The sequence below is a fragment of the Dipodomys merriami genome, unplaced genomic scaffold (genome assembly GCF_024711535.1).
Source record: "Dipodomys merriami isolate MVZ:Mamm:240054 unplaced genomic scaffold, mDipMer1.0.p SCAF_176, whole genome shotgun sequence".
In the NCBI taxonomy this organism is placed as follows: domain Eukaryota; kingdom Metazoa; phylum Chordata; class Mammalia; order Rodentia; family Heteromyidae; genus Dipodomys; species Dipodomys merriami.
In genome coordinates, this window is record NW_027203115.1 from 1,119,132 (window position 1) to 1,131,882 (window position 12,751).

The 12,751-nt window shown below is 39.2% G+C and overlaps 1 protein-coding gene across 3 annotated transcripts in view; it reads left to right on the forward strand.

The window, feature by feature from the left end:
- The window catches only part of Phlpp2 (PH domain and leucine rich repeat protein phosphatase 2), a 63,594-nt gene that overhangs the window by 18,199 nt on the left and 32,644 nt on the right, over positions 1–12,751 (forward strand). For 2 of the 3 annotated variants that reach the window (XM_070026225.1, XM_070026224.1), the window contains exons 4-6: positions 985–1,175; positions 7,565–7,690; positions 9,241–9,395. In XM_070026225.1, coding sequence (XP_069882326.1) covers positions 985–1,175; positions 7,565–7,690; positions 9,241–9,395 — 472 coding nt within the window. The remainder of the gene's footprint in view (positions 1–984; positions 1,176–7,564; positions 7,691–9,240; positions 9,396–12,751) is intronic. The other variant, XM_070026226.1, reaches the window with a different exon arrangement.

Here is a 12,751-nt window from a genome sequence, read left to right on the forward strand (position 1 = left end):
TCATATGACTTCTGATGATAGGGAGGGTGCTTAAAGAGAAGCTTGTACACTAATGTGTCAGTTTCCCACCACTGTGATAGGAGCACTTCATTCAAATATCACCCATAAACTTTTCCTCATGAGGAATGGAGATAGAGAATTTTGTACAAAGGGAGAGAACGCCATTAGTTTTTCCTTTCTTCTTTCTGAAATAGACTAATATCATTAATGGCTGTCATTGATTCCATGTTTTGTACATAAAACTGCCTACTACGGCACATTATTTTTAAAAGAACTACATGAGGGTAGTGGGTTAATAATTTCTAAACTGCCAGGCACTGGTGGCTCATGCCTGTAATTCTAGCTACTCAGGAGATTGAGATCTGAGGATCACAGTTAAAAGCCAGCTTGGGCAGGAAAATCCATGAGACTCTTATCTCCAATTAACCATGAGAAAACTGGAAATGGTACTGTGGTTCCAAGTGGTAGAGCACTAGCCTTTGTGAAAGAGCTGAGGGACAGCACATAGGCCTTGAGTTCAAGCTCCATGAGAGACAAAAAAATAAAAATAAAACCTAAACTCCAAATCATGATGCAGTGATGGAATGCAAATTTTGTAAGTAAAGAAAGGAAAATCGTAAGATAGGTAGTTTAAGGGCACAAAATAACTGTCAGAACTAGTATTCAAATTCAGCTGTGTCTGACTTCAAAGTTCATGATCTTCTCTGCCATACTGCTTTTCTCTGCATGAGAGATGGCTATATGAAGAAGGTTTAATAGTTACATATGAAATGAAGTGTTGATCCATCAAAAGTCACAGTATTTCCATTATGTGAGTGGGGAGTGTTGTTTTGGGACTGAGATCTTACTTTGTAAAATCCATATTGCTTGGTTACTTATATCTATAAATAAGATTGCCAAATGCTGGCACATAATAATCTCCTTTTCCCTTCCAGTGCTATACTACTTTAAACGGTATATTCTGAAGTACTGTTTTCTTTTCAGAAAAACCATGCCAGATGGATCATCTGGATCGAATCCTACTGTCTGGCATCTATAATGTACGCAAAGGAAAGACTCAGCTGCATAAGTGGGCTGAACGCCTAGTTGTTCTCTGTGGTACCTGCCTTATTGTTTCCTCAGTAAAGGACTGTCAAACAGGAAAGATGCACATTTTGCCTTTGGTTGGGGGAAAGGTAAGACTCACAAAGATGAGTTATTCATTTGATCATTAATAAAATCGGGCTGGGACTATATAACTCAGTGATAAAGTAGCTTGATATAGCATTTCTCAAGGTTTAATTTAAGGAAAAAAAATCAAGAAAATACCACATAGTTTCACAGGTTTTTTTCCTCTATCTTTTCAAAGAAGCCAGTATGAGCATCATTGAAGATTAAATCTCTGGGAGATTCAAAAGGCCATCAATGCCTGTAAATCCTGCTGCAGAACTGCCTATAATGAAACACCTTCGCTTTTGCTATTGGGCACTGGTCTAGTTGCCAATAACAACACCAGAAGTAGATAAGGGATACTACTATGAGAAATTGTCTTTAGAAACTAGAAGTTAGCTACCAATATCAGTTCCAAAAATAGATTCCTTCTAGTTTCTTTTATTTCCTCACTAGATTAGGACTGAGAGTCTGGGGTGGTCATGAGCCTTAGTGCAGCAGCCAGAGAGATATACCACTTCTGCATCTAGAAAAAGGAGTATACTTACTAATTAGATAAACAGAGTGACTGGTGTCCATAAACATACATGTTAATATTCAAAGTAAGTTATATATAATTTTATTTTGTTTGACCATTGAATGTCATAAATAGCGTAAATTAAAGAGGACTTCAAAGCTGGGCACTGGTGACGCACACCTGTAATCATAGCTACTCAGAAAGCTGAGATTAGAGGATCCAGGTGTGAAGCCAGTCCAGGTAGAAAAGTCCTGGAGACACTTATCTTTAATTAACTACCCTCAAACCAGGAGTGGAGGTGTGGCTCAAAGTAGGAAGCACTCTCACTTAGCTTTTTACACTTAAGGCAGCGCTGTGCTACTTGAGCCACAACTTCACTGCTAGCTCTTTGCTGGTTAATTGAAGATAAGAGTCTTATAGGCTTTTCTGTCCAGGCTGGCTTTGAACCAAGATTCTCAGATCTAAGAGTAGGTAGGTTTACAAGCATGAGTCCCAGTGCCTGGATAAGATTTTTTTAAAATTTTTCTAACTACCCTAAAGAAAAGTATAAGATATGGCTATGTCCCACGTAAGTACATTGTGATACTGCCTTGGGATGAGGGATATGCCTGGAAGATATAAAAACCACATAACTTTAAACTTTGTTAGAAAACTTGTCAAATATGAATTTAAAGCTTTTAAGAATTACTAGAAAGGAAAACTGATTGTAAAATTGGGTAAAAGGAGCATGGGTAGTTAGCATGGTAAATTAGCATAAACTGTAGTGATAAAAATCTAATTGTGTGATAATCACAATAACTGATTATCAAATTGTGTTATTTCAATCCTATTTGTTGTTTGTAAGACAAACTTAAAACTATACTTAGAAGGTTGAAAATGAAATGATAGGAAAATATGTACTAGTTAAATAACAAGCAAAAGAAAATTAGTGTAGTTCTAATAATTAATGCCATTGAAGCTTATTTGTGGAAGTTGATCTGGAGCAAAGGTCTTGTATCTAGAATATATAAATAACTTGCAACTAGTTAATAAAAATAATCCAGTAAAGAATGAGGAAAATACCTGAATAGACCCTTTACCCAGAAGATAGGCAGACTGCAAATAAACATATGAAAAGATCCTCAGCACCATTAGTCATTAGGGAAATTAAAATGAAAATCACATTGATATATATCACTAGAATGGCTAAAATTAAAAAAAAACAACTGTTAAATACCAAGTTTGGCAAAGATGTAGAGTAACTGAATAAGTTTTGTTGGTCATAGGGCCTGAACTCTGGGCCTTGGTGCTGTCCCTCAGCTCTTCAGCTCAATGCTAGCGCTATATCACTAGGGCCACAGTGCCACTTGCGGCTTTTTCGGCTTACGTGGTGCTGAGGAATCCAACCCAGGGCCTCATACATGTGAGGCAAGCACTCTACCACTGAGCCACCTTCCCAGTACCCTGAACCAGTTTTATATCATTGGTAGGAATAAAGTTACTTGGGAAAACAAGCCTTCCTTTCCTCTCTCCCTCTCCCTCCCTCCCTCCCTCCCTCCCTCTCTCCCTCCCTCCCTCTGTCTGTCTCTCTCTCTTTCTTTTCTCTCTTTCGTTCTCTTTCTCTCTCCCTCTCCCTTTCCCTTTCCCTCTCCCTCTCCCTTTCCCTTTCCCTTTCCCTTTCCCTTTCCCTTTCCCTTTCCCTTTCCCTTTCCCTTTCCTGTTCCCTTTCCTGTTCCCTTTCCTTTCTTTTCCTTTCCATCCTGGGGCTGGAAATCAGGGCCTGGGTATTGTCCCTGAGCATCTTTTGCTCAAGGTACTCTACCACTTGAGCCACAGTGTCACTTCCAGCTTTTTATGTTTTATGTGGTACTGAGCAATTGAACCCAGGTTCATGTATGCTAGGCAAGCTAGGCAAGTACTCTTACCACTAAACCACATTCCCAGCCCCAGTTTGTTGTTTCTTGTAAAATTAAACATGCTTATCAGATGACCAAGCAGTCCTACTCCTAGTTATTTATCTAAGAAGAATGAACACATTCTTATAAGGACTTGCAAGTGAATATTCATAGCAGCTTTATAATAGCCCAAATCAGGAACAACCCAAGTGTTCATTAACTAATGAACGATAGATATGATCTGTACAATGGAATACTGCCTAGCAGTGAAAAAGAATGAGTTGCTGACACACACAAGGATCAAATCTGGAAGACATTACTGTAAGAAAAAGCAGCTAGATACCAACATCTACTTACCATGTTTCCACTTATATGAAAATCTGTAAAAGGGAAAAAACAAAAATGCTATAATGATAGAAAATAGATCAGTGGTTACAGGGAAGGGATTGACTGCAAAGGAGCATGGGATATTTTGGGTATTAACATTATCAAGATAGATTAGACAGCCCACTTTGAATCAGTGCATTTAAAAAGTCTGAATTTTTAAGTATCCTAAATTTTCTTTAGTAAAACTGTCCTCCCCAAAACAATCTTTTCTTTTTGTTTCTTTCTCTTCTTGTCTTTCTTTTTTATGTTCTTTTGCCAATACTAGGGATTGAACTTTTTTATATATATATATTTTTTTTTATTGATTTTTTTTTTTTGGTTGGTCATGGGGCTTGAACTCTGGGCCTGAGCACTGTCCCTTAGCTCTTCTGCTCAAGGCCAGCCCAACCCCCACTCCCCAAATTGTACAGTCATTTCCAACCTATTGTCTTGTGAATATTGCTGTTGCATAGGCTCCCCCTATGTCTCACCATTCTGTTGTTCCCCTTCCCTTCCCTAATTCAGATAAAGATATGTACAATACCAGGGTACCAAAATCAAATACAGTGACAACGGGATAGACCATAGGGGGAAGAATATACAAAAGAAACAAGAAATCACATAGTACATTAAAAACAACAACAACAAAGAAAAACCTCTTGTGTCCATGTCTTGGAGTTAATTTCACTTATATGGTCATATGTACATAGTTATTGAGCCATTCTGCTCATTTGCTAAGATTATTCTAGATGTATACTAATTATTGGAAATAAGGGAAACCATGGGACCTATGTCAGACTTGGAAGAAATCGTATTAAGGGATTGAACTTTTAGGAACTTGTGTTTGTTTGCTCATGGCTGGTATTCAACCACTTGAGCCAAGCCTCCAATCTGGCTTTTTGTTTGTTAATTGGAAATGGAGTCTTGTGGACTTTTCTTTCTGGGTTGCCTTTGAACTGGTATCTTCCAAGTCTCAGCTTCCCAAGTAGGTAGGATTATAGGTGTGAGCCACTAGCTTACTACGTGTGTGTGTGTGTGTGTGTGTGTGTGTGTGTGTGTGTGTGTGTGTGTGTGTAGGGGGGTACTGGTACTGGTACTGGGGTTTGGGCTCAGGTCTTGGACACTGCCCCTGAGTAGTTTTGCTCTAGGCTAACACTCTACTACTTGAGCCACAGCTACACTTCTGGCTTTTGGTGCTTAATTGTAGATAAGAGTCTCATGGATTTTCCTGCCTTGGGCTGGCTTCAAAATGGAACCTCAGATCTCAGCCTCTTGAATAGCTAGGATTACAGGTGTGAGCCACCAGCACCTGGCTTCCTCAAATTCTTTGAATGGAAAAAGCGTTAGTAGAGATAAAGAAACTTACTGGAAATGGTAAAAGCAACAATTAATTATGAATATTTAATAATTTTAGTTATATGTATATATAGTTTTATATATATAGTAATATAGTGTCAAAATGTAATGAAAAATTAGCAAAATTTCATAGGAAATCAACATAATTTTCCTGGAAGATTCACAAACATTTCTTCATGTTTGGTGTTAGGGGACTTTCTATACTTTTTCTGTGAAACATTCTATAATATTGAAAAGAGAAGCTTATTCCAGAACATTATCTGATCTTCATTTCAATAAGATCTTTTGTTTTGACATAGACTTATTCAATGGCAGTGATTTATTACATGAAAAATTATTGTGTTGTGAATGTCACAATTGAATGCCATGAAGCTCACTTAATTTTAATGAATCATTTCAATATGAATTTTTGTTCAGAGTATTTTGTGTTTCTGTCATTCGGTTCACTCTTTAATTGGCACCAGAAATGTAATTTACAAGTATAACTTGAAATTTACAAGTTATACTTGTAAATTTCCAGCTTATCTGCCAAGATTCAGTAGGTATGATAATATCAACATATGATGCCAAAGAAATAAGTGGTTCTATGACTATAAAAGGAGTTAATCTTCATTACAGCAATATGTGTTGTGTTATTACAGTTTGAAGAAGAGTTTCTTGGGCTTTTGTTTTTGAGATAGGATCTTGCTGTGTAGCTCAAGCTGGCTTTAAATGGGTTTTCTTCCTCAACCTCCTGAAAGCTGGGATTACAGGCATACACCTCCACATCTACTGGTCTTCCTTTGAAGAGCAATTTTGTGCCATGAATCCCTACTACCACTCCAAAAATAGGAGTCAGGGGAGGTTTTTTCTTAACCTAGTGAAAGAGCTTTCAGTGGACTCTAGGGCTTGATAAAGATCCCCTGCAGTAAAGAGTGTGTACTTATGCCCAGCCTCCTCAGTTGGAACTCTGGAGGACAAGAGATATGTTCCTTTGTTGGTAACACAGCAAAAGTGTTGCTGATGGGATCATTGTTTACTCTGGGTTTCTTAATGTGTGACTCATTGGCAGATGGCTAGAGGTAGCAGGGTGAGGGGAGAATGAGAAGAGAGAGAGTAGGAGCTTGAGAGCAAGTGTGTGTGTACCAGTGGGTGAGCACACAGGCCATAATGTGTGGGGGTACAGTCTTTTAGATTTTCAGATTTGTACAACTATTTAGAATCTTTTTATGACTAAGAAATCCTGCATTCTTTAGTTTCATCCTTTAATTTCCTCCCAGCCCCAGGCAACTACTAGTCTATCTTCTGACTCTCAGTTTACCAGTTCTAGGTATTTCATATAAATGGAATCATAAGTACATAGTTCATTGTAACTGAGGCCTTTCACCTAACACGACTCAATATACTTTGATCCTGTTTATGGTCAGATAATATGTATGGATATGCTACCTTTTGTTTCTACTTTATGGCTGCTGTGAGATTCATGTGAAAGTTTTTGTGCAAATGGATGTTTTTGATTCTCTTGGGTATAAGTGTAGGAGTGGAGTTACTGGGTCATAGTGGCTATGTTGATCTTTTTAAGAACTGACAGTTTTTCATTTCTTTTTGTTGTTGTTGTTGGTTGTGGGGCTTGAACTCTGGGCCTGAGTGCTGTCCCTCAGCTCTTCAGCTCAAGGCTATCGCTGTACCACTTGAACTATAGCGCCACTTCCAGAATTGACAGTTTTTCGAGGTGGTTACACCATTATCCATTTTCATCAGCAGTGTACAAGGGTTCCAGTTTTTCTGCTTCTTTGCCAGTATTTATTATATAATAATTGCCATTATCTGTTTAATTTTAACCATCTTAGTGGATATGAACTAGTATTTCATTGTAGTTTTGATTTGTATTTTCCTGATGTTTATTGAGGTGGATCATCATTTTGTGTGCTTATTGGCCACTTGTGTCTTCTTTGGAGAAATGCCTCTTCAGGTCCTTTATAATTAAAAAAATTAGATTATCTATCTTGTTAGTCCTTTTTTTTGGTGTGTGGGGGAGCAGTCATTGGGCTTGAACTCATGGCCTGGGCATTGTCCTTGAGCTCTTTTGCTCAAAGTTAACACTCTACCACTTTAAGATATAGCTCCGCTTCCAGTTTTCTGGTGGTTAACTAGAGATAAGAATCTTACAGACTTTCCTGCCTGGGCTGGATTTGTACCTCAATCCTCAGATCTCAGCCTCCTGAGCAGCTAGGATTACAGGCATGAGCCATTGGCATCCAGTTTTCCTTTTGCTTTTTGAGGAGGATTTCTATTCAGTTGTTTTGTTTTCCCCATTCTTCAGATAGAAGAAGTGAAGCGCCGGCAGCACTCCCTTGCATTCAGCTCAGCAGGAGCCCAAGCTCAGACCTATCATGTTAGCTTTGAGACTGTAGCTGAGTACCAGAGGTGGCACCGGCAAGCTTCTAAGGTAATTAATTCACTCTCAGATGTCCTAGTAAGGAGGTAAGGATGCAGAAGCCCAATAGAAATGTATTTAAAACTGAATAAAGTTTTGAAAGACAAAGTTTATCCTCAGAACAGATGAAGAAACTGTGCCACTAAGTGGCAGAGCCAATGTGGCTATAAAAGACCACATTTTTCACATGATACTGACTTTCAAAGTTTTGTGCTGTTATTTTGAATCATCTTAACATTATTCCTAGTATGACTGTGAACATGATGAAATGCTAATGTTTCATTTTTATGTGATATACAGTTTTTTTATTGTGAAAATACTGTACAGAGGGGTTACAATTACATGGCAAGATAATGAGTACATTTCTTTTTTTTTTTTTTTTGGGTCCGGTCGTGGGGCCTGAACTCTGGGCCTGGGTGCTGTCCCTCAGCTCTTCAGCTCAAAGCTAGCGCTCTACCACTTGAGCCACAGCCCCACTTCCGGCTTTTTTCTTTTTGCTTATGTGGTGCTGAGGAATCGAACCCAGGGCCTCAGGCATGCAAGGCAAGTGCTCTACCACTGAGCCACCTTCCCAGCCCCACTGAGTACATTTCTTATCAAGCATTGTAGCCTCCTCCTTTGTTTCCCCTTCCCATCCCTTCCCATTCCCTCCCCCCCATCCCCCCCCCCCCACCAAAGTTGTAAAGTTCGTTTTCGACATAACAACGTGTACATCTCATTGTTGCAATGGGTCCACCTGTATCCCTATTTAAACAATTTGTTTTTTCCCTTCCCCTCCACAAATTATACCAACATCAAATACAGTGAAAGCAGGGGTTATATCATGGGGGAGGGACATACAAAAAGCAACAAAGAAATAATCTTATAAATATGTTAGAAACAATTGCATGAAAGAAAAAAAACATTTGAATACATATCTTAGGGTTCATTTCCCTAACATCAACTTATCTGACCTTTTCTGCTTGACTCAGACATATACTAGTTATTGCAAATAAGGGAAACCATGGGACCCATGTTTCTTTGGGCCTGGCTTACTTCACTTAATATAATTTTTTCCAAGTCTTTCCATTTCCTAACAAATGGGGCAATGTCATTCTTTCTGATGGAGGCATAGAATTCCATTGTGTGATATACAGTTCTTTTGCCTTTTATTTATAGAGACATTGTGACTTTATACCTTTGTTTTTCAAGCAGCTTATTTTTTTTTGTTTGTTTACGTGTGTGTGTGGGGGGGGGTGTTTGCTGGTTTTGGGGCCTGAACTCTGGGCCTGGGCACTGTTCCTAAGTTCTTCAGCTCAAGGCTTACGCTCTACCCCTTAAGCCACAGCACCACTTCCAGCGTTTTCTGCTTATGTGGTGCTGAGGAATCGAACCCAGGGCCTCATGCATGCAAGGCAAGCACTCTACCACTGAGCTACCTTCCCAGCCCCAGCGTGTGTGTGTGTGTGTGTGTGTGTGTGTGTGTGTGTGTGTGTGTGTGTGTGTGTGTGTGTCACTCACTTGTGCAAGATGAAAGAAATTCAGTACTAGCTCAGAAAGCTAATCTTTTTGACTTTATTTAGGTGGTGTCTCAGCGAATCAGTACAGTGGATCTCTCATGTTACAGCCTTGAGGAGGTTCCTGAACATCTCTTCTACAGTCAAGATATCACCTACCTCAACTTGCGACACAACTTCATGCAATTAGAAAGACCAGGGGGTCTCGACACACTCTATAAGTATGTTTTAAGATCAATATGTTAAAAACAAGTTGTAATCAGTTTCTTAGTGGTTCATATCTTATGAACTTTAATGATTACACATAGTGTATTTGTCTATTTTCCATTTTTCTAACAACATACTGGAGGCTGAATAATGTATAGGGAAAAGAGGTTTAAGTCCAATATCTGACAGCCCCATCATTTCAGCCTTGCTTAGGCTTCTTCACCTAAATTATTTCATGGTAGAGGGAGAGAAGGAATACAAGATGGAAAGTCACAGCTTCAGGGTTAGGCTTGCTGGTTTAAAACAACCCGTTTTTTGGGAACTAACTTACTCCATGAGATCAACATTAATCTCTTCTGAAGTCAGCATCTCAAAACGGCCTAACTATCTCTAATAGACCTCATCTCTTAAAGTTCTACCATTTCTTAGTCCTACCATCCCAGAGGACTGAGATTCTAGTACATGAAACATTGAGAGATGAACCACACCCAAACCTATAGCATTTACCATTATATACTAAATTTGCCACTCCTTTTGAAGAAGTCAAAAAAAAATATTCTTTTGTCTGTCCCGGGCCTCAAACTCTGGGCTTGGGTACAATCCTTGAGCTCTTTTTTGCTCAAGACTAGGCTTCCACTTGAGCCATAGCACCACTTCTGCCTAATCACTTGGCAGTAAGAGTCTCATGGACTTTCCTGCCTCAGCTGGCTTCAAACCACAATCCTCAGATGTCAGCCTTCTGAGCAGTTAATATTACAGGTGTGAACTACTGGTACCTGGCTAAAATTTATTATTTTCTCCATTGTCCCCACCTCTTTCTTCTTCCCATAAAATAAGATTTGTGTGATTTTTATCTGTGTCAGAGATCATGATGAATTGCCAGTGATGTAGTTAACTTTTTTATAGAGGGATGGTACTAGGGTTTGAACTCATAGCTTCATGCTTTCTAGGTAGGTATTCTATAGCATGAGCCACATTTCCAGCCTTTCTTAGTTTTGTAATTTATTAACTGATTATTGTGGTACTGGGGTTTGAAATGAGGTTTTGGTGATTGCTAAGCAAGTGGTCACTAACTTAGAGATGTCTTCTGTGCTTTTGTTAATTTTTTCAATAGCAAAATGTTTTGTCTAGGCTAGCCTATACTGTGATCTTTCTGTTTACAGTCCCTGCTTATTTAGGATTATAACATGTGTCATCATGCTCAGCTTTCACTGGTTGGTATGGGGCCTTAGGCTTTGACCTAGGCTAGCCTTAAACCAAGATTCTCCTGATCTGCCTCCTAAGTGTCCAACTTAGATAATCTTTTATATATATATATATATATATATATATATATATATATATATCTCATTGTATTGGAAACATAATCTGTAATTATAGTAAATTGAGATACAGTATATGAACAGTTTCTCAATCAAAAGTATCCAGTTTAAATAACTAGAAGCTGACAGGACTAATTTCAGTAATCAGAAGCAGGGCTTTTTCCTTTGTACCTACTTCTTCCAACTGTAGAGTCCCTTATCACTTATGAAATCTTTCTCTTCTAATAGAGAAACTATGTCATTCCTACAGGACTATGGTCTAAATATTTTTTTTTTTTTTTTTTTTTTTTGTCGGTCATGGGGCTTGAACTCCGGGCCTGGGCGCTGTCCCTCAGCTCTTCAGCTCAAGGCGAGCGCTCTACCACTTGAGCTACAGCGCCACTTCCGGTTTTTTTCTGGTGGTTTATTGGAGATAGGAGTCTCACGGTCTCTCCTGCCCGGGCTGGCTTTGAACCGCGATCCTCAGATCTCAGCCTCCTGAGTAGCTAGGATTACAGGCGTGAGCCACCAGCGCCCGGCTTAAATATTTTTTTATCTTCTTTATTAGAATATGTTCCACATTTCTACCTTCCCCTCATTTCATGTCATTCCTCCAGTTAAAAATGGCTGGCCATGAATAAATATATGGCATTATAATTATCTGAGCTTCCTATGGGGAAGGGAGAAAATGGAAATTAAAGCTTTCAAAGTTTAAATTACATGGTGATTAAAATCATAATAGTTTCTCTGAAGAGGAAAGAAGGGTGGCCAATAGACACATGAAGAAATGCTCACCCTCTCTAGCCATAAAAGAAATGCAAATCAAAACAACATTGAGATACCACCTCACCCCAGTTAGAATGGCCATAATCAAGAGCTCTAATAACAACAGATGCTGGAGGGGAGTGGCCAAAAGGGAACCCTACTTCATTGTTGGTGGGAGTGGAAACTTGTTCAACCACTTTGGAAAGCAGTATGGAAGTTCCTCAAAAGGAAGCTCCACAAAGAGCTCCCCTATGACCCAGCAATCCCACTTTTGGGCATTTACCCAAATGATCACAAACAAGACCATACTAAAGCTACCAGCACAACTATATTTATTGCAGCATTATTTACCATAGCTAAGATATGGAACCAACCCAGATGCCCCTCAGTAGATGAATGGATCAAGAAAATGTGGTATATATACACAATGGAATTCTGTGCTCCATCAGAAAGAATGACATTGCCCCATTTGTTAGGAAATGGAAAGACTTGGAAAAAATTATATTAAGTAAAGTAAGCCAGGCCCAAAGAAACATAGGTCCCATGGTTTCCCTTATTTGCAATAACTAGTATATGTCTGAGTCAAGCAGAAAAGGTCAGATAAGTTGATGTTAGGGAAATGAACCCCAAGATAAGTATTTAAATGTTTTTTTTCTTTCATGCGATTGTTTCTAACATATTTGTAAGATTATTTCTTTGTTGCTTTGTATGTCCCTCCCCCATGGTATAACACCTGCTTTCACTGTATTTGATGTTGGTATAATTTGTGGAGGGGAAGGGAAAAAACAAATTGTTTAAACAGGGATACAGGTGGACCCATTGCAACAATAAGATGTACAAGTCGTTATGTCGAAAAAACGAACTTTACAACTTTGGTGGGTGGTAGGGGGAGGATTGGGTAGGGGGACTGTGGGGGGGGTGGGATGGGAAGGAATGGGAAGGGGAAACAAAGGAGGCAACAATGCTTGATAAGAAATGTACTCATTAGGCTCACGCCTATAATCCTAGCTACTCAGGAGGCTGAGAGCTGAGGATCCCAGTTCAAAGCCAGCCTGGGCAGGAAAGTCCATGAGACTCTTATCTCCAATAAAACTATTAGAAAACCGGAAGTGGCGCGCTGTGAAGTGGTGCTGTGGCTCAAGCGGTAGAGTGCTCACCTTGAGCTGAAGAGCGCAGGGACAGCGCCCAAGCCCCACAACCAACCAAAAAAAAAAGAAATGTACTCATTATCTTGCCCATGTAACTGTAACCCCTCTGTACGGTATTTTCACAATAAAAAAAAAGGAAAAAATAAGATAAAATCA